The 27,664-nt window shown below is 37.4% G+C and overlaps 1 protein-coding gene across 1 annotated transcript; it reads right to left on the reverse strand.

The window, feature by feature from the left end:
- Nucleotides 1-236: 236 nt before the first annotated feature.
- CFAP97 (cilia and flagella associated protein 97) lies at nt 237-24,610 on the reverse strand. Its single transcript, XM_069493746.1, has 5 exons — nt 24,577-24,610; nt 14,514-15,562; nt 10,211-10,479; nt 1,806-1,956; nt 237-663 (listed from the first exon to the last, which is right to left on the reverse strand). The coding sequence occupies exons 2-5, from the start codon at nt 15,544-15,546 to the stop codon at nt 539-541; spliced, it is 1,578 nt and encodes a 525-aa protein (XP_069349847.1). The 5' UTR covers nt 15,547-15,562; nt 24,577-24,610; the 3' UTR covers nt 237-538.
- Nucleotides 24,611-27,664: the final 3,054 nt, after the last annotated feature.

Genomic DNA, 27,664 nt, shown 5'->3' on the forward strand with positions numbered 1-27,664 from the left:
TCATCAAACCTAAATCCACCAATGGAACCTAGCTCCACCAATGAAAACAAACTTCAAGATTTGTTTCATAATAAAAAAGTATACCTCTCATACAATCAAGTTATGAGTCACACCACATAAGTTCTAAAGCAAATAAAAAAAAGTCAGCCAAACTTGGGAACTAAGCCCATGGTTTATAGCTTAGAAGAAAAGAAAATAACATATGAGCACATATATAGTGAATATCTTGGGTCCAACATGCAATGATACTATCATGACTGTTTTGTCAGCATGACTACTGAATCAATTTCTATACTGAGAAAACATACATGTATACTACCATTTCTCTACTAAATACATATACATCTCATATAAATATATCCTCATAGGAAACACTGATTTTAAACTGTCAACAATTTTGCACTGAATAACAATAGATTACAACTCACTGTTGTACATCTTAAATTCTAAGACAGTATTATAAATGTTTACACAGAGAACTAGAGTAATATGCAAGAGTACTTCCATAAAAATTGGACGAACAATGTAAAAAAGGGTTTTATAACCAAGCTGCACGGACACGAGGGGGTCTAGGTCTTAGCAAGCGTCCACTGGACGTGTCAAGAACTGATCGCTCACTCTTACAACTGAGACCACTGGTAGCACTGGATGTCCTGGAGGCTCCTCCTGAAAATACACAAAGAAGAAATACTTGAATTATTTAAACTAAATATGTGGATTGTAATATGAGAAACTTCCTCTCCTGATTTTAAGTCCAGACTAGTTTTTCTTCCATATCTTATGTGTGCCTAATAGTACAACAAAATGATTCTCAACCAGGAATGTACTTCAGAATTCCCTGTGGAACTTAAAAATGTAATAACAAACATGCTCAGATTCCACACTAGGAGATTTTGATTTACTAGATTTAAAGTGGGAATAAATGTTTTTGAAAACTTCTCAAATAATTCAGGTGAAAAATAAAGACATTGCATAGTATGTATAACCACATATATTTATTCAACAAATAATTTACTACATTGAAGGCACAATACTGAGTATGAGTTACCAGAACCAGACCCTCTCTTAGTCATGTACCAAGGAAGCAATGTTTGTAGAATGAATCAATGGAATTACCAGTCACTTGAGTGTTTACGACTCACATGAGCACTGGGAAGTTGGGGCATTGTAAGTGGCTCCAACTTCCTTTAGTACTAAGTACTGGCTTCTATTTTTTACATAGTTTTGAACACACACATGAAGTAATGGCACAGACTTCTGTACAGGCAAGTGTGTAGTCGTTCTAGATGTCGCATACCCTAACACTAAATGGCCACTCCATTCCTATATTCCTTGGCTAGGTCTGCAACTGATCACATAGCAAGCACTGAGAGGTATTATGTCTGATGACTCTACAGTTTGCTAATTTTTGTTTTAGTTATCCAATGAAGAAGAAAAAGCACATATAAGTGCTGGAAGATATTAGTGATAATTCTTAACTGGCCAGGGGGAATGTATAAGCAACTTTTAAATGGTACATTTATTCAATATAAACAATGAATAATAAATATATTGAAATTAAAAGTCCCTTTTCAATTATCTAAAAAAAACTGATATTTTCAATTGTTTTATCTCCTGGTTTCCTGTGCTGTCATTACATGCTGTAAATGAAACATGTAATTAAGTGAACTAACACAAATAAAAGAAAACGTGCCAGTAAATGGAGCGCATTCCAGAAGTTAGCATTCTTAAGCTCTATCATAAGAACTGAAGTTACATTAAAAAAAAGATACAGATAAGTACAAAATAATTTTGAATACGCTTACTTAATGGGCTATATTGGCCAAGAGCAGATCTCACTTGTCTGGACATTGGCGACGGGTTGAGATAACCCATGTTGCGATGGTAGTCCATCAGTTGTTCTGAGCGTTTCATACCAACTGTTGGTTTCACAGCTTCAAGCCGTTTCAGTAAAGCCTTCATTAAAGACAATCAATTTGAAAGTCAAAGTTAAACAGCAATAGTTTTTTAAAAGGCAAATGCTTTCTAGAACCTGAAATTTACTAAATAAAAAAGATTTTAAATTACTCCTGACATACCACATGAAAATAATATTTCAAATAATACACTGCCAGAAAAATCCAAGGGTTTTTGCCTGTCCTAGAGATGACCAAACCACTACGACTTAACAACTCATTAGAGGCATATCTTTCCTTTACACCAGGTTACAATCTTAGGAAAGGTGCTGTAAGTTGAAATTTATGAAACCTGATTTTCTCATAGAAGTGACATAATGGGAGTTATGCTAAGAGCCCCGTTTTAAACCCTAGAAATAGACCACACACATATCTTAGCCACTGTGAATTCCATATGTGTACATTCTAGAGCAGTGGCTTTCAACCGCTTTACTTTGCAGTGGTGCCTCCAGGGCTGCAGGACACTGAGGAAAGGCCAGCGGGTAGGGTCCCAGGTTTCCCACTCCTAATTTCTACCGGCCCAGCTATGCTTTCTGCATTATCTGTTTCATACACTGAAAATTCTGCATAAAATTTACTTTAGAAAAAAAGTTTTTGCTGTTAAGAAAAACCAATTACTATAGAATACAAAGCTTCTAAAAGTACACATAAACCAATGGGCCAACGCAACATAGTACCCAATAACATGGTATTTTCTTCACTATAATTCATTAACAGAGTCTAATGCATGATGTTTCTAATGTTATTTATAATTCTTTCTTGAATCAAAAGGTGAAAGAGTTTCTCTTGTTTGATTTTCACAGGCATTGCTGAGAAAGGAATATTTAGGTAGACCAAATGGCTTGGGGAACTGATCCATGGTTGTGCTTTATTTTTTTCTTTATTGATTTAAACGTTCTCTGAAGCAAGCTGATCTTCATATGAAAAGGAATGCTGACCTTCACTAACATTCACACTAAAAAATCAGCCTCATGAATTCAGCATAAGACAAATTTTCTCTGTATAATCTTTTTTCCTTCTTCCTTTTATTGTGGTAAAGTGTTCATAAAATTTACCATTTAAACCATTTTTAAGCATAAAGTTCTGTGGCATTTCGTACATTCACACTGTTATGAAACATTACCACCAAACATTTCCAAAACTTTTTTCTTTTTTCTTTTTTTAGACAGGATCTTGCTCTATCACCAAGGTTGGCATACTGTGGTGCAATCATAGCTCACTGAAGCCTTGCACGTCTAGGCTTAAGCAATCCTGCCTCAGCCCCCTGAGTGGCTGTGACTACAGGTGCCCACGACCATAGGTGCCTGTAGTCACACCCGGATAATTTAAAAAAAAGTTTTTAAAGATGGGGTCTTGCTATGTTGCCTGGGCTAGTCTTGAACTCCTGGCTTCAGGCTATCCTCTTGCCTCAGCCTCCCAGAATGCTGGGATTACAGGTGTGAGCCACTGTGCCCAGCCTATGTTGCCAAAACTTTTTCTCAGCTTAGCGTTTTGCTCTTATCAGCTTCACCTCCTGGCCCTCTATTTGGAGGTTCTAGTATCAGTGTTCCTGAGCAACTGCAAAGAAGGGGTAGATGGTGGGAGAATAAGCCAAAACATTCAGGGGACTAGCTGTTTGGGAAAGGGAGAGGGAGGTGTTGAAGAAACCCCTGAGGCTTGGAGACCAAGGAAGGAGGTGCAAGACACAAGAGGGAGTAGATCAACCAACAAGGACAGCTCCGTTATCATTAGTCTGCCAGCTAGTCATCTGCAGGAAATACCCTTCCTCAGTTTTTAGCCTTTGAAAGCTAGAAAAGAGCCAATTCCTCAATGAAGTCTTACCCGACTAGTGTTGGTGGTCCTCTCTGCTGAACTGAGAGTTTTGATTTGAATACAACTCCGCTGACTGTATGGTCTTTCTCTCTTTGTAGACAGAGACGTTGTGCCAAAAATCTGGCACAAATTTTTAGGTGCCAAAAAATTATATCTAAGATTCTATCATCTCCTCCTGCCGTTTATAACTGCTGGAAACTTCCTATGTATCACATCTTCAATGTATTTTCCTGGCGGAGTAGCATTTGCTGTTTTCTCTGATTATCCTATTTATATTAACTACTCATTAAGCTGTGCAGGGTGAAAAGGACAGGACAGAAAACTTGATATTTTCAGTTATCTTCTAATTTTGCTTTTTCGCTAGTAGAAGTCTCAATGTTTATTAAGCTTCTAGTGTCCTAAATTTATAATATTTATTTGGTTGGATGTGTGTCTTTCTTTTTTAAATTTTAAGAAAATTGTAATGCTTATCATCAGATGTAAAACAATATAAAGGAATATGATCAAAATAAATTTTGAAATAATTGGACCATATGCAAAAAGTAAACTTATTCTATAGCCTGATGTCAATTATCAAGTTTACATGCAGAAATTCAGGGAAATAAGAGAGAAATGATTTGGCTCAGGCACTCAAATCACATGAAGCCATACCTTGTGTCTGTCTGGGTGTCATATGACTAATGAATATATAACAAGCTAAGCAAAAGCTAAAGGAAGGATTTGAGAAATAGCTAGAATAGCTCTTGCTTAGGGAAAGAATATCAAATACAAAGTGTTGATATTACAGTATAAACTCTAAAATCAAAAGTATATACTTTTAAATTTAGTCATTAATTTAGAGCTCCTAGGTAAAACTTAAAAAAAGATAGTTCAAAATGCTGTAACAATTGTAATCTAAAAAAAACGTAAGCTATCTAGTCAGAGAGACCTGGGCTTAAATCCTGGCTCTGCCACTGATTGTGTATCCTTGATCAAATTACTTGATAGGGATAATAATGAAAAAACCCCAAAGGTAAGTTTTTAATAATAAGTAAGATAATGTATACAAAATACTTAAAACACTGCCAGGCATCTGGTAAAGACTTATTAAAATTAACACTATCATTAATATTGCTTTGTATTATTTTTTAGTTGTTTGACATGTAACAGTATTATCTTCCCAGCTAAATCATAAACTATATGAGTTAGGGCAGTATTTTATACATTTTTAATATTCCTGCCAGTGTCTTACATAGATCATAGCAGACATTAAACAAATATTTGTTTAATGGATTGGAAAATGGTAAGAATGATAATTTATGGTTTACAAAACCTTAGAATTGCCACTCAGATTCTAAATAATGAATATCCAATTTTTTTTAGAAATTGTTTTTGAAAATTACATATATTCAAGATAAACAACTTGATGTTTTGATATATGTATACATTGTACAAAGATCACCACAATCGAGCTAGTTATCACATCCATCATCTCACACAGTACCACTTTTTATGTGTGTGGTGAGAACACTGTTTTAAGATCTACCCTCTTAGAAAATTTCAAATATACAAGGTACAAAGTTTCACTTATGCAAAATGAATAAGTTCTGGATATCTAAAGAAGAGCATGATGACTATAGTTTACAATACTGTATTGTGTAGTTGTCCAAATATTTCTTTTACATCTAGAAAGTATCATTCTTTTTGGAAAGAAAATTAAACTAGCCAGCATCCTGCCCATCTTTTGATGTAGAAAAATTTCAACAAATGAACAAATTATGTGTTGTTAATTTCTGTGCCTTGCCAAAGAAAAGTGCTAGTTACTAAGAGCAAAAATAGATTTTAAAAAAAGAAAAAAATGTTTTCTGCAGCTGTTAGCAGAGAAGATCATTTCTAAAGTGATGAAGCAAAGACCTTGTAAGGACATTAAAAAGTAACATTTATCCTATGCTCAGGGAAAATCAAGATGACTGCTCTTTATATTTTTCAACAGCTGCAGACATACTTAGTTATCATTAGCTTTCATTCTTCTATGGAAAGAGACAACAGACAATAACCAGAGAAGAATGAAAATCAGATTAAGTGAATTATAAATTATTTTAAGATCTTAGAACAAAGGTACTGATTAATCAACAGATTAATATTCATACCAGGTGTGAGATTTGCCATAAATCTTCATCTTTGTGACAATGTATCACTCTCTTTAATTATTCCATATAAGAGTTCTAAAATTACTCCTGTAGTCCAGCAGACAAAGAACAGAGGAGGAGGGAGGATTTTATTTTCCATTTAATGTTTTTAAGAACTGTCTACTACATTTTCTAAATTCATGCATGTCTTGTTTTATTTTAAAAATAATATTTTAACACAGGGAGTCCTAAGTGGAAAGATTATAGTCTACTTTATTGTCTACTTATTTGTATTTCTCTGGATTTAAAGCTAATAAGCTGGGAGTAGTTGCAGGCACCTATGGTCCCAGCTATTCAGGTGGTTGAGGCAGGAGGATTACCTGAGCTCAGGAGTTTGAGTCCAGCCTGGGCAACACAGTGAGACTCTGTCTCTAAAAAACGATAACAACAACAAAATTGACCAATGGCTATTTTATTTACATATATAATCTTAAAAAGTAAAAAAGAAAATAAGTTAACTCCAATTGTGCTCTAGGCTCTGATCCTGATACTACATTCCTGTAGGGCTCCTACTTTTTCCCTAACTTTGCTTTAATTACTTCCCTCTCCCTGACCCCCCACCTTCATTTACACCTGAGGAAACTGACATGCTTATTGAAAAGAATGAAATAATCTCATTTCTTCTTAGAGGGTAAATGTGGAACCATAAACTAAGTATCATTTACTACCTACTTATCCTGCTAAGATTATTCTTGTGCTCTTTCAGAAAAAGAAAATTCATGTTATGTTCAAATGAAGATAAAGAGATATAATTTGATAAGAATACTTCAAAATTCATATACTAAAAAATTAGTTCCCTTAATAAAGTTCTAATATAACTGAGGTTCTCTACTGGATAAAATTATCTTCTGGATAAATATGCCCTCTACTGGATGAAATTAATTTTTCTTTATTATTCTCTTAATTTTTGTTTGGATGCAATGTCTAATGAGAGAAAGGTAATATCTGACTATTGAAACAAATAATGACGATCTCAAACCTCACCAGAAGGACAGATTAACAATATGCTTTTAACTCTAGAGGATAGGACTCAATTTTTTTTTTTTTTTTTTTTTTATGAGACAGGGTCTTGCTCTGTCACCTAAGCTGTAGCCTAACTTTACTTACTTACTTATTTATTTGTAGCAAGATGGGGTCTTGCTATGTTGCCCAGGCTAGTCTCAAACCCCTGGCCTTAAGTGATCCTCCCACCTCAGCCACCCAAAGCACTGGGATTACAGGCGTGAGCCACTGCACTCACACCCAGCCAGGACTCGAATTTTATACAGTGTCTTTGCCTTCCTTCTGTACTTTCTCTGCACAGCACTACTTTGTCCTCAGTTATTTCCACCTAAATAGTCTTGAATTGCTAACATGCTAATGTATGAGTACTGGAACAAAAATGCTGTAATCATCATGCTATTAGCCACCTGAATTGGGGGTTTCTATCAATGGAGATGGAGTAAATGAAGGAATACAAACTATAAAAATTATAAAGTGATGGGCCTGGTTGTGCACCACATCTGAACAGAAATAACCATAAAAGTGTGTGCGTGTGTGTGCACATTCATATGTGTTTTAAATATAAACAGCCTAGCAAACAGATTAAAAAGCGTATCAGCTCACACTGAAGAACCATTAGAGCTGATGTGGCTCTATTAAATAAGAGTTTGATATGTAGCTGGTTATAAACTAAACATTCACAAATAGTTTACCAGAAGTAACCAGTTAGAAAAGTAGTGAAAAAAAATTCATGTACAATAGCATAAAAATATATAGTTTTTTTTGTTTGTTTTGTTTTGTTTTTGAGACAGAGTCTCACTCTGTTGCCCGGGCTAGAGTGCCATGGCATCAGCCTAGCTCTCACAGCAACCTCAAACTCCTGGGCTCAAGCAATCCTACTGCTTCAGCCTCCTAAGTAGCTGGGACTACAGGCATGCGCCACCATGCCCGGTGAGAAAAATTTTAAATTATAAATGTGGCACATACTATGTTTCAACTGTTCTAGAGTGTATCAAATAAGATCTTACTATCAAATGGAGAAAAATTGTTCATATACTACTAAGTAAACAAAGTAAAAAGAATAAAACACTAGTACTTTTCCACTGTGACTAAAATAGCTGAAATGCACAACTGATTTCGGGGATAATAAAGCTATTAATAGAAGCTACTAACAGTTTTTGCCCTATATTTATATAGAATAGCCACTAGACATTAATGATTTCAGCTTTTCAAATGTAAGCTAGGTTCCTTAAAAAAGCTAAACAAAGAGTTACCATATGACCCAGCAATTCCACTCTTAGGTATACAGCCGAAGGAACTGAAAGCAGGGACACAAAGAGATGCTTGTGTGCCATTGTTTAGTGCAGCATTATTCACGATAACCAAAAGGTGGAAACAACCCAAGCATTCATCAACAGATGAATGGAAAAGCAAAATGTGATACATACCTGCAATGGAACATTATCCAGTCATAAAAAGCAACGAAGTTCTAATACATGCTACAACATGGATCAACCTTGAAAACATTATGTGAAGTGAAATAAACCAGACTCAAAAGAACAACTATTGTGTGATTCTACTTATATGAAGTATCTAGAATAGCCAAATTTATAGAGGCAGTAGATTAGAGGCTATCAGGGCTTAAGGGGAAGGGGGAATGGAGAGTTGTTTTAATAAGCACAGTTTCTGTACGGAGTGATGAAAAAGTTTTAGAAGTAGATAGTAATGATGGTTGTACAACATTGTGAATGTACTTAATGCCACTGGACTTATGCACTTAAAAATGGTTAAAATGGCAAAATTTATGTTATATACATTTTTTACCACAACTTAAAATATTAGTAATATACCCCAAACCACTGAAATGTATACTTTAAATGGTTATGTTATATATAAGTTATATCTCAAGAAAGCTGTAAAACAACAAAAAATAACCCCAAAGATAGATAACCTGCATTTGAATCTGGGTTCTGCCACCTGCTGGCTGTCCTTGAGCAAGTCCTGGGTCCCACTCAGGGTCTCATTTTCTCTTCCATAACGACAGTAACTACGTCATAAGGTTGCTATGAGGATTAAATGACCTAACATTTGTAAAATAGTATGCACTATGTAATTGCTTATTAAATAAAATAAGATAGGCTCCAGAGCCAGAGTGGGAGAGTAAAAAAAAGAAAATAAATCCAAATGTTTGTGACATACAGTAATTTCAAATTTTCATAAAACATGAATGAACCTGGAATGCTGCTAAGGTGATGTGCAGAAACTATCATGTAACTTACCATCCATGAACCTCATTTCAACTTGCTTTGTAACCTACTCCTCGCCACATGCAGGGTAACCCTCCTGAGGGTTTAAGACTTTACTACTTTTTGTAAATATAATACCCCAGGCTCTTCAACTCTTGGGGTTAGTAATGGTGATAAAGAAATATACAAAAGAGTTGTTACAAATTCAGGTAAGTACATAGTTAAACAGGACTATACTGGTGATGAAACATAATGAGGGTTAATTTTGGAAATAGTCTTAATAATTTGAATAGCTTTATAAATTATCTTAACTCTGAATTTATATGCTCATTAAGGGTCCAATTTTAGTTAAGAGATTTAGATTAAGAGACTACCTGGGTTTAAAATCTTGGCTCAGCCACTACTTGCCAGCTTTGTGCCCTTGGGCTAATTATTCCAGCCCTCTAGGCCTCAGGTTTTTCATATGTGGGTAAGAATAGTACCTACCTCAAGGAATTGTCATCAAGATTCAATAAACTAATATTTGGAAGATACTTAGAACAATGCCTAGTACTTAGTAAGAGCTCAGTAAATATCAGCAACTATTAGAACTGAATTTATGAAGAAAACAACATGGTATAATAGTTTTAAATGTGAAAATTTTCAAAAGTTCTCATATATTCTTTTAGAATATCAAAGTTTAACTGTACAATTTGTAACAATCAATGTTTCATAATTCAAGTAGCAGACTACCAATCTGATCTATTCAGATGTATACATTCTTTAATAAATGATACATAATTTATTTTAGCTTTCCAGGATACAATAAAGTGAAAGGGATTTAGCTAGTGACTGAATACAGAAGATACACTGTATCTGACCTTTGGATATAAAACATACTGTATTTTCAGACTCATAGCTTATCATGTACTTCATGCCATACATATCTATACCTGCTTTTATGTAATTAAGTTTGAAAATGTGGCTGTATTTAGGCTTCCTGTAAGCTGGACCTACAAATCAGTGCAAATGCATTTTCTTTGATGACTAAAATATTTCAGTTACTCACCAAATTTTCTCTCTCAATCCTTTGCTGTTCCCTCTGTCTGTTGAGAGCACTATGATACAACCTAGGGGGTTGACCAGTTGATCTTCCAGGAACTATACTTTTGTTTCCTGGTTTTTCAGCCTGTCTTGACAGTTCTTTCAAAAGCCTCTGATTTTCCCGATCAATCTGTCTCACCTCTTCTCTTGTGAAAGAGTAGTTTTTCCTAGGTGCCACTGAAGGCTGATCAAAGTGATGTTTTTGTGATTCCTTTTTATCTAATTGCAGAAAAGCTACAAAGTGAACAAAAAAAAAAAAAAAGGAAAATGGCTAAACAAAGTAGGTGTAATGGTACATGCTTCAACCCTTAAAACATAAAGTATATTAAGTCATGAAAAGGTGTGTATAAAATAAAGCTAATGACATCCAGATTACAATTGCATGGGAAAAAAAATGGAATTAAGTTAACGTTTAATGTTCTTGGTTCTTTTGGTATAAAAGCCACACACAAAACAATGAAAGTATCTTAATAAGAAATGTATGTGGTACAGGTTCTTAGGCAGGTATAATTTATGGAAAATGTCTTTGTTATATTTATCTGTTTCCCTACAGAAGTTTAGTAGCTGGGGAGGTTAGAAACCTCTGGGTGAGTATACTCATACAATACTTAATTTAGGTATGACTTTTGTTCATTGGAGGGCATACTTAAAAAAAAATGTCTTCAGCAATGACTGAGGGAAAAAAATGGCAAAAACAAGCTCAGAATACTCTGAAACGATTAACCTGAAAATATTCTTTTACAAAATATTTATAGATCTTACTACTATCATTAAAACAAATACTTCTACTATAAAAGTCCAACATTTTATTTCTGATTAAATATTTTAACCAATAAAAATATTTTGCACACTATGATTATAAAATGAAATTTTTTCAACATGCTTAATTCTTAAATTTCCACAATTTTCAGTAACTACATTTTTTTTTTTTTTTTTTAGACAGAGTATCTGTAAGATTTGCTGACCAGAACTTTGTAACTTTCTGTTGCACTGATGCATCATCCCCTTTTGAGTTTCTTTCCCCAGAAATGGCAGAGCCTCCTTGCTGTCACGAGATAACTACAAAGACTTCCACCACCTTGTCCGGAGAAGACAAGATAAGCCATATTCCACCACAGATTGTGCCCAAGGACCCACTGAACCTGTGCACAAGGCTGAAAGAATGAACACTATTAAGTCCTAGCTCATTATAATACTAAAATCCCCACCCTGGGAGGGACTTATCTCCCATTTTTTGATCATGAGATCTATGTACTAACATGATTTCTCACTGCGCTTATGTGCCCTCCACTCCAAACATGTAATGATGCTCACTCCCCTCATGCATTATTCATTTCACCTCCAGAAAAACCGCTGACCCTGTTGACCGGGGAAGCGGATTTGAGGCAGTTCTCTCCCTCCTCCCAGCAGACACATCTCCTGCCATAAATCCTTTCTTCCTGATAATCCTAGTAGTCTCAGTAATTGGTTTTCTGTGTGGTGAACAACATTGAACTCCCCTTGTGGGTTCAATGACACTTTTCATCCCTAGTCTCTCCCAGCAGAAGAGTCTCAAAGCTCTCAAAGAGCTGTAAGTGAGAAACCACACCTGAGGAATATCAGCTGCCCCTGGACCTGATTTAGATCCTAGATCTTGAGGTTAGGGGCATCTTTGGAAAAAGGGAATGAATTTTTCCATATGGGAGGAATGTGAATAAATGTGTGGCCATAAGTGAGCCTGAGGAGATTTTAAGATATGTCCATAAATTATTTAACATTCCTCCTATTAAGAGGTAGGGTCTATGCCCTTTCATTTTAAATCTAGGAGGGTTTATGACTATTTCAACCAATAGAGGTATGGAAAAAATGATGCTGTGTAACTTTTGAAGCTAGGTCATAAAAGGTGATGAGGTATCTGCCTTGTTTCCTGGAACACATGTGCTTAGAACCCCGAGCCACCATGTAAGACATCCAACTACTCTGAGGCCTCCTCAGAGGAAAATGTGAGGAAACCAGGCCACAAAGAGAGGCCACATGTGGGCCCACTGGTCAGCAGAGCTGGTCTTCAGGTTGTCCGAAATCCAGGCACCTAACACGTGAGTAAAAATGCACTCAGATTATTCCAGGTAGTTAATCACCCCTACCTTTGAGTCTCTCTATCCTCCAGGTGTTGGGGTAATTTGTCATGCAGCAATAGTAACTGATTATTTCAACACTTTTAAAAAAACACTGTGTGACGAACAAAATACCTGTGGGCCAAGTCAAGTGCAGTCCACAAGCAGACAATTGTTTTGATTATCACAGTTCGTGGGAACTGTGGGTTTGTCTAGTTGTTTTGCTTTTATCATGAATTTCAAATCAATGACTGTTATATCTTTTTGGTGTCTTTGGCTCATTTACTAATGTAATACACCTATGCAAAGAGAAAGGGCCACAAGTATAAATACCCCATAAATAGAAAAGAATTTGGGAGTATTCTGAGAACAGTAAAAAAGAAGTGTGACTGGAGCATGGTGATATGACATAAAATCAGACAGGTAGGCAACATCCACATAATGTAGAGCATGGTTCTCATCAATAGCGTATTAGACCAGCTACATCAGAATCCCTGCCGGTGGGGCCTAGGCATCAGTATTTGTTTTCAGAGTCCTCTGGGTGATGCTGATGTACTGCCTGGGATAAGAATCACTGATATAGAGTCTGTTAGGCTATGATAAGGAGTTTGGATTTCATTTTTAATATAAAAAGCAAGCCACTAAAGAGTTAAGAAGGAAACTAGTAGAATCGATGTACGTTTTTTATTTTTGTTTTTAAATTTACTTTATAAAAAGATCACTCTGGTTGTTATGGGAAGAAGTAAAGAGCAAGAATAGAAAACTCTTCAATCCTGAAAGTTTTAAGAGATTTAATGAGCATTAATCAGGAAAGATATATGGGGTAGAGGCTTAGCCACTAGTTGGTGATGGCCAAAACCAAGAGTATGATTTTTCAGAGACACTAAACAAACAATAGGTACGATCAGAGCAAAGAGAAAAGAAAACCTACAAAAGAAGAAACATCCACAGGGGTGAACTGTTCCTAAACATACTTTATCAACTTGATAATACGAGTTCATTGGCTAATTAAGGTATTTATTTATGCCCTTACGTTACCACCATATGTAAATTATACAGCTAAAGCCAGATTCTTCAACATTTCAAATAAAGGCAGAGAATGTACTTAAAAATTTATCCTCATCTGAGCTGCAAGCCCAATATTTTTACAGTTATATTAACTAGTCTAAAGATAACGTTTAAAGCTGCTTTTATTTCACCTGGAATATTCTGGTCCTTTCAAAACTAAAAATGAAAAATTGATACAGAAATAAAGCAATAAAGATTATTCTAATTCAAAAATACCTTCTATCTTAAAGCAAAAAAAACTTTATGCTATTTCATCAACTTGGTAATTATTATTATTATATTTTATATTTTGGGGGTGGGGTGGGGGAGCAGAATCTTGCTCTGTTGCCTAGGCTAGAGTGCAGAGGCGTCATCATAGTTCACAGCAACCTCAAACTCCTGGCTCAAGCGATCCTCCTGCCTCAGCCTCCTGAGTAGCTGGGACTACAGGTGCACACCACCATGCCTGGCTAATTTTTCCTATTTTTAGTAGAGACGGGTCTCCTCTTGTTCAAGCTGGTCTTGAACTCCTGAACTCAAGGGATCCTCCCGCTTCAGCCTCCCTGAGTGCTAGGATTACAGGTGTGAGCCACTGTGGTGGGCCCTTGCTTATTATTTTTAAGTAGTACTCTTTAGCCTTTAACTTAAAATCTGAATAGACCCCTATGGTTTATGTTTCTTTGCCAGTTTCTTGCCACTTTCCCTGATATGAAGACAACACATCAGGTCATTTTAACCTCAGTGCTGTTGCCTTTCCTTTTTAAAGAACAAAGTGAAATATGCCTGTGTCTCTAATAAAAGTAGGAAAACATTTGGCTCCACCTGTCTCATTTATCTTATCTATCTGTTCCCTCTAGACATTTTGAGTTTGGAAGGCACTAATATAAAATTAGTGAGAAGGTTCTAGTCCTAGTTGATTAGTTTTATAGTACATATCTTACCTGATAATACAAATGATATTCCAGATTGTTTCTGTGGTAAAATGGAGTATTTGGTAAATTATTTACCATATCAATCATCCTAAACAGTAAAAAATTATCTACTAGAAAAATCAATACAAATTCATAGCATTTAATATTTAAGCTTAATATATAATATTTAATATACAAATATTTAAAAGAAAATTACCTTTCAAAAGATGATTCAGGTCCATTGTGTCATGTAAGACTTTTTGTTTACACCGCGGGTCTAAATTGGAATCTAACACTGAAGACTTTGAGGTGAGATTGGGCCCATGTTTTTCTTTCTCTTTTTTGGCTGATTTCAAACATTTTGAATTATTTTTTAAATCCTCAACATCTTCATATACTTCTTGACTCACGTTTTCTTGCTTTTTAACTTTCACTTTTTGATCATTTGATGCGCCCAGTTCAAAAGACTGAACAGGGCTGATGTCCGGAGTTGATAAAGGAGTTACATCCGTCACAGTATCTTCAGATTCCTCAGTGTACTCACCAAATTTTGGTTTAGTACTTGGAGGCTGTGTTCCTGTTGATTTTATTCCTGACTTATTTTTATGTTTTGGTGAAAAGAGCACTACACCAGGTACGTGTTTCTTTGATGATGGCTGTGAATCAGATATGCAGTTATCACACCCTGCATCTGAACAATCTGTATCTGAACTTGAAGATGAGGAAGATAAAGAAGAGGAAGAAGAACTAGTTTTGGAATACTTTTTACTAATGCTTTTTTTAGAGTTATTAGACAGTTTAGCTGACTTGGACCTTACATGGAGCCTTTTTCCATCATCACTGCTTTCCTCTCCATCTGTATGGTAATCATCCTCACCTTTTACAATTTTGGGGATTCTATTTGGAATATGTATTTTATGTCCTGTGGTAACATCAGAAAATTTTTTTGATCTTGAAGGAGTTGTCAATGATAAAGAACTTCTGGTTTGTGTAACATCATTCTCTACTGGGTGGTCTTCTAGGGGGATTTTTGCTTTTCTTTCATTTCCCTTCTCAGTGAGATAATTTTCCTTTGTTTGTACTCCAGTTTTCAAGTTTACATTTTCTGTATCTTTATCTATTCTCTCTTTAGGGTCATCATCTTGCTTGTCAAAAACTGAGTTACTTTCACATTTCTTTGCTTCTTCAAAGTCACTGTCAAAGAAAGAATGGTCCACTTCACCGTCTGATATATCTTCAAACCGATCCATGATGGCAAAAATATATCTGAAAAGTAATAAAGTGTAACTATCAGACTAAACAGTAATTTCCAAATACTTTTCATTTTTATACAGTGATTACATAATTTTCCCAAACTAAGAAGGTTGAGTAATATATAAAGAGAAACATTACAAACCAAAACCAAAACCAAAAACTCAGTGATGATGGGGCTTTAAGGGTAATAATAAGTTGTACCAATTATTTGAAATATAAATAAATCTAATAGTTAAGTTCACAAGAAAATAATAATAATCAAGGCAAGGATATCACAAACATGGATAGCAAGTGGAACCCTAAGGAAAATCTGCCTTCTATAAATTAAGTACAGTAAGAGTTTAAAGTAAGGATGGAGTTAAAACCTCATAGGATCAGCTAAGCCAGCTCAAACACACATTATTCTAGTGGAAGTAGTGCAATGAAGATTGACAAACTTTCATATTTCAGTACTTGCTGTTTTTGTCCTATTCTGCTCCTTCACTGCAGTTAGTAAAGCAGCAGCAGAAAGAAGGAGATGACTTCTATTAAATGTAAAAGCTCCTGCTATACCTTCTTAAAGAGGAACAAAAATTCTAAGGCACATTTACAGGTTGCACAGGTAGCTTGGAGTCAACTTCTGAATATTTAATCATAAACTGTGACACAATCAGATACAGAAGATGACAGGGGAAGAGCATATATGTGTCATTGTGTTAAAGTAGGTCTGGCATAAGAGAGATTTCATAGCAGAAAACCAACAGCTGACTAAAATAGAATAATCAAGGCATATTATTTAGACACAAGGAGTTAAATATTAGAAGAAATGGATAAAAATGTTCAAAGTAGTTGCCTCTACTGTGGGGCAGGCACCACTGTTTTTGTTATAGACCTTAAATTACTAATTGACCTGTAAATTCATGTATGTACTACAATGATAAAAAATTAAAATTTATTTAAAATATTTTAATACTTCATATAGTTGAAATTAAATTGGAAACAACACTATAAAGTCACAGCCTTTAAAAATATATTTCTATCTCTGCTATTACAGTGGTCTAAGCAGCAGTGTCACATTATCTATGATTGATAATCTTGAGTTCAGAGTTGGACCTCTAATAGTATTCTCTACTAAAAAAAACCCCAGGACTCCCTGGAAGGCAGATGAAGGGCAGGGAGCATCTTATTGTTGCCAGAGAGCACAATATTCAAATATGCCTGGGGTAGTGGTAATGAAACAAAGGATCCCGTTTAAAGGGCCTTCCACTGCCCAAGCTCAACAATTTAGCACTGAAAAACAAGAAAGAAGAAAAGTACATAAAAATGAAAAAATAACTCTATGGACAGCCATGAGTCCATAATGATATTCAAGAGTGACAAATAATACAAGCTATGTTAAAGGAAAGGCATATATACATTTCCAATGATAATATATAGCCAACAATGTTAATTATGTGCTTACTATATTCACATTACAATTAATTATATTTTATATCAAATCAGGCAATAAAAGATTATGTAATCTGTATTCTAAACCAGATATAATACTTTGCAGCCTTTAATTGTTTAAGTGACCCTGCAGCCTAAGATATGAAAACAAGTACAGATATGATTTTAAAATGAATCAAACCTCTATTATTAATATTAATGTGATAGGTTAATATGATAGGTTCAGGTACGTGTGTTAATACATTTTATCATCATTGGATAATTCTGTCTGCCTTTGAGGCTTTGAAGAATTCAAGAGATTCTGATATATTAGATATCTAAAAATTTAAGTGTTTAAAATCTATTTTTAAATGCTTAAGGGAATCTCAATGATTAAATCAGGAAGTTTGGACTTAGTAGGTTTTTAAACAATGTCTAAGTCATTAAGAAGATTTCTAATCACTAGATGTGTAAGTATCCTTGTCAGGTGTTTGAGGTACTTAAGAAAAATCAAATATAATAAAAAATTGTGATGTTAAGCGAGTTTGCAAATGGTATATAATGTTCAGGGAAATTTAATATATTTTATAAGCTAAGTGAAGATTAACCAAAATGAGTGAGCTTTTAAATTCTAATATGTAAGTAGATCTTAAAATTTGAGAAACAGAATATAAAATATACCCAATAAATATTAAAATGTTAGATGCATTACTTCCATAGCATAGATTAATACCCTCTTTACATTTTAAAATTCAAACTGACAGCCTCCTTCCCAAATCCTCAAAAGAAAGATACCTAATAAGGTTTTAGGCATAATATTTGTCCACATAGAAATCAAAGTCTATTCTCTCAATTTATAAAAACTGAAACTTAACTTTCTTTAATTAATTTTCAGACCCATAAAAAATCTATAAACCCTTTGAATCAGTAACTTCACTTCTGGAAATTTATCCTAAGAATGTAACACTAAAAAGGAAATGGTATTAATTACACCATTACTTGTAATATTGAAAAACTTATATAGAAAAATATGATTCCATCAAAATAATTATTTAGATTGGGGGTCAGCAAACTACTGTCCATGGGCCAAATCTGGCCTACCATCTGTTTTTTTTTTTTTTTTTGAAACACAGTCTCACTCTGTTGTCCAGGCTAGAGTGCCATGGCATCAGCCTAGCTCACAGCAACCTCAAACTCCTGGGCTCAAGCAATCCTTCTGTCTTAGCCTCCCAAGTAGCTGGGATTACAGGCATGCGCCACCCTGCCCGGCTAATTTTTTCTATATATTTTTAGTTGTTTAGCTAATTTTTTTCTATTTTTAGTAGAGACGGGGGTCTTGCTCTTGCTCAGGCTGGTCTCGAACTCCTGAAGTTTTTGTAAATAAAGTTTTACTTGAACACAGTCCCACTCACAGGTGTAGGTATTGCTTCTCACAGCTTTCACACTACAACTGCAGAGCTAAGTAGTTATGACAGAGACCCTATGATCCACAAAGACTAAAATATTTGCCATCTGACCCTCTACTGAAAAAGTTTGTTGACCTCTGACTTAGATGATATATCAACATGAAAAATACAGAATACAAAATTGTTACCTATACTGTATCAATAACACAATTTCTACATTTAAACAAAAACTAGGGGGGAAAAGGGAAGAAATTAAGAGTTGATCTATTAGAAAACAATGATCAATAATCCCACTGCATTTTTTATATTTCCATAATAAGTGTTTGTGCCATAAATTAAGCAAGTAAGTGATCTTGTCTGCTCAGTGTCTGAAAAAGAATGAACTGAGTCAGACACACCCAGGCTCAAAACTTGATTCTGCGACTTGCAAATGGCGTACCCCAGAGCAGTATTTTATAAACTGCAGGTTACCACTCAATGTAAAATCAATTCAGTAGGTCATGTCAATCATTAAACCAAGGAAAATAGTAGAATACAGTATAATAATCAAGAGTGCATTGAAGGCCCGACGAGGTGGCTCATGCCTGTGATCCTAGCACTCTGGGAGGCCAAGGCAGGCGGATTGTTTGAGCTCAGGAGTTCAAGACCAGGCTGATCAAGAGCGAGACCCCATCTCTACTAAAAATAGAAAGAAATTATCTGGACAACTAAAAATATATAGAATAAATTAGCCGGGCATGGTGGCGCATGTCTGTAGTCCCAGCTACTCGGGGGGCTGAGGCAGAAGGATTGCTTGAGTCCAGGAGTTTGAGGTTGCTGTGAGCTAGGCTGATGCCACGGCACTCTAGCCTGGGCAACAGAGTGAGACTCTGACTCAAAAAAGAAAAAAAAAATAAGAGTGCATTGAACATAAAAGCATTATGTGTACTAGTCCTTGATATAAAAGCTATTTCTTACTGAGGGTCTCAGCAAAGGGTTTGAAATGCCACTGGTCTATGGAGATGAGAAACTGTCATCAAAAGGTAATGTACTATAATGCATATATGAAGACAGAACGAATGTTTAAACTTTGGGTGGTACGAGAACAGTGTCAAGTGTCACAGGTAATATTACATTGTCTAGAAAGATTCTGCTTTGCTAGTGGATTAAGGCCACACTGGAATAAATCAGGATCTGGAGTTTAATAAATGTTATAAATTACAAATATAGAAGGAATGTTTTCTTGAGATTTGAAGAAACTGATTTCAGAGAAAATTATTTAATTACAAGAGATGGATGATTATAGTGTCTGAAGAAATGAAGAGCTCTTAAGAGTATGGGAAGAGAAATTTTACTCAGTCATAATAGAGTTACAAGTTTCTATGAAAGCTTTGCCCAGAATTAGTATATCATTATATAAACTTATTAACAGACAATGTCTCTTTTTGATTTTACTGGAAATATACTGATAGAAAAGCTTAAATTTTCTTGGTCTGTTAAAAAAAAACTTAAAAACAAAAAAACAAATCAACCATCCAAATCATTCCAGCCCACATCCCTGATAATAAATTGTTTAAATATTAAACATTAAGGAAATAAAATTACTAGCATTAAGTCAGTTTCACTTGTATTAGTGCAATATGCTATTCTACTACTAACAACTAAATGTACTGAGTACTTACTACATGCTAGCCCTGCTCCAAGTGCAGCTTTAAGGTTAATAATAATGATAAATCAATCTCCTTTACCGATGAGGAAACTGAAGCAGAGCAAGAACTTACTACACAAAGTCACACAGCTACCAAGTGGCACAGCCAGGATTCTAAAGCAGGCATACTTTAGGGATCATGCTATTAACTACTGTTCTATTCTGCTTCTCAGTATGGTCCTTCATAAGACTAGATACTGAGACTCTTTTTTTTGCTTTTACACATTGTGTTATCTAATGATTTATTTGATAGCAAACAGTCGGCAAGATAAAACCCTCCCAACAATTTTAAAAGAAAAACGGGACCTGTTCAGCAGTATGATTTTAGGAACTGTTGCTAAAAAGGATAGTTTGTACAGTCAAAATTAAATATACATGCCAGTGCTTGACACATATTTTGCTGGATGTTATTTGCCACGTAGCAGTTTTCCTCTAACAAAGTAAATTGGAACAAATCTCACTGGTGCCACAAATTAAATAAACCAGTTGCCCTGAGTAAATTAAAAACCATTACCCTAGGTAACAAGAATTTAGAACTCTGAATTAACTAGTGACTTTCCCTATCCCAATCTGACTTTGTGACCAAACTCTTTCCAAAAAGAGTAGAGAATTCCAAAGATATTTCTGGCAAGGAGAGTGACAATTCTGTAAGTCACTAAACCTGAAATGTTTCCAGCATACCTGCTTTTTGTGTATGACATAACAGAAGAATTTCCCTGTTAGTGATCCCTGGTAACTTTGAATGAGACCTAGCCAAAGTTCCTCATGATGGTGTATGGTACATAAGTGTTAGGGCTAATCCTCTTCTCAACCCCTATTCTCATGATTCCCTAACAGTCCTGAAAGGAAAAGACTTCAACCCCCTTCCCTTGCATTAAGAATGAAGAAACTAAGGCATGGCAAATTCAAGTGACTTGACCAATTTCAATTATTAGTTTGTGGCAAGTCTGCCTTTTATGAGTTCGACATCTATCAAACTTGTGAATAAAAGAAAGCTGAAATGGACAGATGAAGCATTCAAGATCACAATGCTAGAAAGAGTCTGGACTAGAAATCAGGCAGTCTGGCTGCAGAATCAGCACTCCTGCACATTATGCTACATTGCAACAAGCAGAGGAAAATTAATAAGCCAAAATCCTAGTGGGCAGAGATGTTCCAAAACAGCCAAAATAATAACACAATAATATCACAGATACAGAACAGAAGAAGGTGAAAAGAGAAGGTACACTGAGGACCTCAGCTTAAAAAGAAGGTTCAGTTGAAAAAAGATTTGAAGCTCACCAAGTGACAAAAGTATAACTTGGAAACCAAAAAACTAGTATATTCTAAAGTCATACCGCAATAGCAGTATACAGGCTAAAACAAGTTGCATTATATTTTACATGGTCAAATGAGTTTCTGAATGAAGCATTTCCTTCTGGGACTATGGTGAAGAGTCTAGAATCTAAGTCATGATAAATAGTTTAGAGAACAGATCTCATAGTGAGTAAAAATAATGACTAAGAATATGTTCAAACACTTTCCTATCAGGACTGTAATATAGAAAAAGATTATGGACCTCTTATTTGTGGTTCCAAGGTAGAACTTACATTAACAGATGGAGTGTATAAGAAATCTGCTATGAGCTTAACATAAGGACTGTTTGAAACTGGAATGGGCTACTTTCTAAGATTCTGAGCCCCAGGTTACTAGACACACTAGAGCAAAGACTGGATAACCACTTGCTGGGATGCTGCATTATTAGGAGGATATGATCTTTCTCAACCCTGAACTAGGACTTAATCCCAAAGTATCCATAAGCTATCAAACAGCATTACATGCTACAGAGAAATCTTTCAGGAAAGGAAGAGTCAATCTGATGCAGCAAACTTCATTGTTGTCCTAAAGACATTGCCACAGCCACCCCAACCTTCGGCAACCACCACTCTGATCAGTCAGCAGCCAACATCAAGGCAAGAATCTCCACCAGCAAAAAGATTATGACTTGGCTGGGTGTGGTGGCTCACGCCTGTAATCCTAGCACTCTGGGAGGCCGAGGTGGGAGGATGGCTTGAGGTCAGGAGTTGGAGACCAGCCTGAACATCAGCGAGATCCTATTGCTACTAAAAATACAAAGAAATTAGCTGGGCAACTAAAAATAGGAAAAAAAAATTAGCCTGGCATGGTGGTACACACCTGTAGTCCCAGCTACTCAGGAAGCTGAGACAGGAGTATTGCTTGAGCCCAGGAATTTGAGGTTGCTGTGAGCTAGCCTGATGCCACCGAACTCTAGCCCGGGCAACAGAGCAAGACTCTGTCTTAAAAAAGAAAAAAAAAAAAAAAAAAGATTATGACTTGCTGAAGGGTCAGCAAGTTAGCTTTTTAAAAAATCAATACTGGCCGGGCGCGGTGGCTCACGCCTGTAATCCTAGCACTCTGGGAGGCCGAGGTGGGCGGATCGTTTGAGCTCAGGAGTTCGAGATCAGCCTGAGCAAGAGCGAGACCCCATCTCTACTAAAAAAATAGAAAGAAATTATATGGACAGCTAAAAATATATATAGAAAAAATTAGCCAGGCATGGTGGTGCATGCCTGTAGTCCCAGCTACTCGGGAGGCTGAGACAGGAGGATTGCTTGAGCCCAGGAGTTTGAGGTTGCTGTGAGCTAGGCTGACGCCACGGCACTCACTCTAGCCTGGGCAACAGAGTGAGACTCTGTCTCAAAAAAAAAAAAAAAAAAAAAAAATCAATATTGTAGCTTTTTTATCAATAAGATATTTTTTTAAATTAAGGTATGTATATTGTTTTTAAGACTTAATGTTACTATACACTTAACAGACTATAGTATAGTGTAAACATAACTTTTATATGCACTGGGAAACCAAAAAATTCATGTGACTTGCTTCACTGCAGTGGTCTGAAACCTAACCTGCAATATCTCAGAGGTTTGCCTGGAGAAAGAACTGTTCACCTTCCCTAGAAGGTATACAACCCCTAGAGGCCTAAAAACTTTTTTTCCTTTGTTTTGTCAGGCTTTCACAATTTATTGTCCTTTGTTAAAAATTTTCAGGCCTATCCGCTTCTTTGGGTCTTCACTTCTTTTCTAGGAAAGGCCTGTGTCTGTAAAAATTAACATCATATAAAATTTGTATGCCTTTTCTCCTATTAATCTGTGTTGTCAGTTTAATTTCCAGAGCCCCAGCTATAGAACCTAAGAGAATATAGAGGAACTTTTTTTCTTCTCCCCTCCCCTACACTTGTCTCCTTATCAAACTGGGAGCTCCTGATGTCCTGCTTACCTTTATATCCTCAGTACATAAAGGAGGACCTGACAAACAGTCATTCAAACAATGGTTACCTGACAAAGCAGTATGGAGTCAGGAGACTTAAGATTGAGTCCTGGTTTTGCTCTCTACTTGCTAGGTAGGCAGAAAATCACCTCATTTCCAACCTAGTTTCCTTGACAGTTTCCCATTCTCCCCCCTCACCCCTCCAGACACACACACCAGAACCATCCCCTTCTCTCTGTTTCCATAGTACAGCCATGCAGTCCCCAAGAGTTGTAAGCCACCTGCATCCCTAAGTTGTCACAGTTCTTGAGAGGTGGTGCAGAGAGTCCAGTGCCTGGGAGATTTTTCAGGTGAAATTTAGGTTAATAGTATCCAACAGACAGGGATATTGTAAGGCTTTAAACACTCAGGTGATTTAACTTAATTTACAGGACAATCTATCCAACAATCCCATCCACTAAGCAATCCTTTTGATAATTTTTACTTCAAAGTTAGTGAGATTCAACTTACATTACACAATAAGCAAGAAAACGGTGGCTTAAGAAGGTACTTAAGATTCTCTTTACGGCACTTGGGAAAGGGTAAAATTAAAGGCCAGTTCATAAGACCATTATAACCCTCTGGTGCTCAATGGAGACAGGGTCTTGCCAAAGCTGCCTGGGAGTCACTTGGACACGCACCACTTGTATAGCTCATGCAGAACCGCCAATAGAAATACCAGTGCTTTTACTACACATCAGGAAAACACACAAAAAGGAATCTGGCATTTTTTTAAACTGTCATTTTGCTACCGTGACATCACATTTCCGAAGTCAGACATATAGTACAAAAGGGCCCCAATAAGATATCCAGTTGGGTGCATGAAAATCTCAGCCCAAACTAAACACCTGTTTTCCAGAACTCGAGGCTCTGTTCACGACCCCCTCCCGACCTCGGGAGACAGCAGAAAACCAATGACGGCTCCTCAGGCCTCAGGTTCCCGTACGCGGAGATGGGCGGGAGCAGTCACAGCCCAGTGGGTGTCGCCACCACAACTCAGTTTAGAGCCGATCCCGGCCCCCAACCCCCACGCCGTGAGGGCAGGGCAGGCCGTCTCCGCCCGGGGCCCCAGCGACCCGCCGGCCCCGGGCTCGGACGCCTTTGTTGTAGTTACACCCGCCGCCCGAGGGGCCGGCCCGGCTGAGAAGTGGCGGGGCGGAGGGCAAGGGCCCCGGCGGGCTCCTCCTTCCCGCCTCCCGCGCAGGCTTCGTTATACCAACCCCGAGAGCTCGCCGCCGCCTGGGTTCCGGAGGGGCAAACGGATGCCGAACGGAGGGGACGCTGGCGGGTGCACCGCGGGCGGGGAGGCAGCAGAGCCCGCGCGACGCTCACCCAGGAGCCGAGGCCACTGCCCCTCAAGCGGCACGCGCAACGGTGAGGCCTGACTCGCGCGCACGCGCCAAGGCGCTCCCGCAGCCCTGCACGCGGCCCTGGAGCGGCGGGCTCGCGCTTCCGGAGGCGGAGAGGACGGAAAGGGAGAGGAGGGGCGGCGGGAGGGGCGGCGGGAGGGGCGGCGGGAGGCGCGGGGGCTTCGGCCGAGGCTGGGGCTTCGGCGGGCCTGCGCCGCCCCGGACGGGCGTCATAGAGCTGGTGGGCCACACGGGGGCTCCGGGAGCTCAGACGGAGAGGTGAGGAGAGCGAGCAGTCGGTGCCTCACTGCCCCTTCCCTCACCGTTGAGGGCAGCGCGGGTAGGCCTAGTTGTTACCGTAATTTAATGGGGAAAGCTGCTTTATAATTTTGTAATTTCTTTACTAAAATAAAATGGTAGAGCCGGGCGCGGTGGCGCGTGCCGGTAGTCCCAGCTACTCTGGAGGCTGAGGCGGGACAATCGCTTGAGCCCAGGAGTTCAAGACTAGCCTGTGCAACATAGCGAGACTCTGTCTCAAAAAAATAAATAAGTAAAAGGAAAATTAAAACAATAATAAAAATGGAGGCTGGCTGTGTCTTCGTGATGTTTTATATCAGCAAAGTTCAGTTCAGACAACTAGTTTGTTCTGTGGGCCCGGGATAATAGTTGGTAACACGTTAGAAAGTCATCAGCCTATTGGCAAATGAGGTAGGCAGCTAAAACAATCTAAGAAAAATGATCTCTGGAGAATATATTGAATGCCATAATTTCCCATTGTTGAACTTTCAGGCACATGTTAGGTGTGGTAGAATAATGGCACCCCAAAAGTGTCCGCCGCCTGATCCCCAGAACACAGACAGGACCATGTTACCAGTGGACCCAACGGGATGACCACAAAAAGGGATGGAGTGATGTGAGGAAGAGGCAATGAGCCAAGCAATGCAGGTATCCTCTTGCAAGCTGAAAACCTGGAGGAAACATTCTCCCCTGAAGTGCTGGGAAAGAACTCAAGCCTGCAAATACCTTGATTTTAGACTTCTGATCTCCAGAACTGTAAGATAATAAATTTGTGTTGTTTTAAACTACCAAGTTTAATAATTTGTAACAGTTTAGTAATTTGTTAAAGCAGCAATAGCACACTAATGTAGTAGATACTCAATTGTTTACGTCAAAGTGCAAAGCAAGTAAGTATGGGTTTAACCCTATCCCAGGGAGTAGGGAATTGTCTCTATTTCTGTTCTTCACAGTGCATTTTGTACTTGTTCATCTTAATTACCAAAAGTACAGAGAATCAATTCTATGTTCTAAAGAAAGGGTTTCACTTAATTCTCCTTGATAAAACTATGCTGGCACCACTTCTCAGGGATAGTTGTCTACCCTGTGGTCAAAAGTTTATGCAGTAAAAATGCGGTATAATAAAATAAAGGAAAAAAAGTTTAATTTATAAAGGACTTGAGTAGATATTTCTCCAAAAAAGCTATAGAAATGGCCAGTAAACACATGAAAAGATATTCAATATCACTAATCATTAGTAATAATGCAATCACTAATCATTGCATTAGGGAAATGCAAATCAAAACTACAATAAGATACCACTTCACATCCACTAGGATGGCTATCATCAAAAAAACAGTAACAAGGATTGGCAAAGAGGTGGAAAGATTGGAACCCTCATGTACTGTTTGTTAGAATGCAAAATAGTGTAGCAGCTATGGAAAATGGTATTGCATGTCCTCGAAAAATGGAACAGAATTATATAACCCAGCAATTCCCCTCTGGATATATATCCCAAAAGAATTGAAAACAGGGTCTCAAACAGATATTTGTTCACCAGTGTTCATAGCAGCATTATTCACTATAGCCAAAAGGTAGAAACAACCCAAGTGTTCATCAACAGATAAACAAAATGTGGTATATACATACAATGGAATATTATTCAGCTTTGAGACCTGTGTTCCTCTGACTGCACATTACAACATAAAGATGTTCTGCAGGACAGACAGAATGGAAGGTGTGCTAGTGTTCTCCAGAGAAACAGAACCTATCGGACAGATACAGATGTAGGTAGACAATATGAGAAGGGATATTGGCTTACTTGATTATGGAGGTTGAGAAGTCCCACAACAGGCAAGCTAGAGACTCTGGGATAATGGTGGCGTGGCTCAGCCCAGTCTGAAAGCCTCAGAACTAGGGAATCCGATGGTGGAACTCTCAGTTTGAGGCTGAATACCTGAGAACCCAGGGTCCAGTGGTGTAACCTGGAGTTCAAAAGCCAGAGAGCCTGGAGTTATGATGTCTAAGGACAGAAGAGTATATCCCAGCTCCAGGGGAGAGAGGAAACTGCCTTTTTGTTCTGTCTGGGTTCCCAGCTGATTGGATGGTGCCCACCCATATTGAGGGTGGATCTTCCCCGCTCAGTCTACTGTCAAACGCCAATCTCCTCTGGAAACACCCTTACAGATACACCCAGAAATAATCTTTACCAGTTCTCTAGGTAATCCTTAATCCAGTCAAATGAACACCTACAATTAACCCTTATCTTACCTCACTTCTCACTGTTCCTCAAACCATGCACAGGGTAGAGGCCCAGCTAGTATTTGCTAAGGAAATGTATGAAGTGTCAGTGCTGACTTAGCAGTATATTTCTCCAAAGAAGATATACAAATATGCTTTGAGGAAGTTTTCTGACCATGGGTTTATATTTTTCTAGATCTATATTACTCTTAGAAATAATATATTTGTGTATTGGAAAGATCATGGTCTTAAGAGTTACAGGCCTGCAGCTCTCAATGTCAGACCAGTTTCCCCTTTACTGATACAAGTTATAATCACTTAGCCTTTATCATAGAGGGCTGAGTAAGGTACTGCTATTCTCTCAAAGCAACAAACCTAAGCACTTTTTTTTTTTGAGACAGTCTTGCTCATGTCGCCCTGGCTAGAGTGCAGTGGTGTCATCATA

The sequence above is a fragment of the Eulemur rufifrons genome, chromosome 18, assembly GCF_041146395.1.
Source record: "Eulemur rufifrons isolate Redbay chromosome 18, OSU_ERuf_1, whole genome shotgun sequence".
In the NCBI taxonomy this organism is placed as follows: domain Eukaryota; kingdom Metazoa; phylum Chordata; class Mammalia; order Primates; family Lemuridae; genus Eulemur; species Eulemur rufifrons.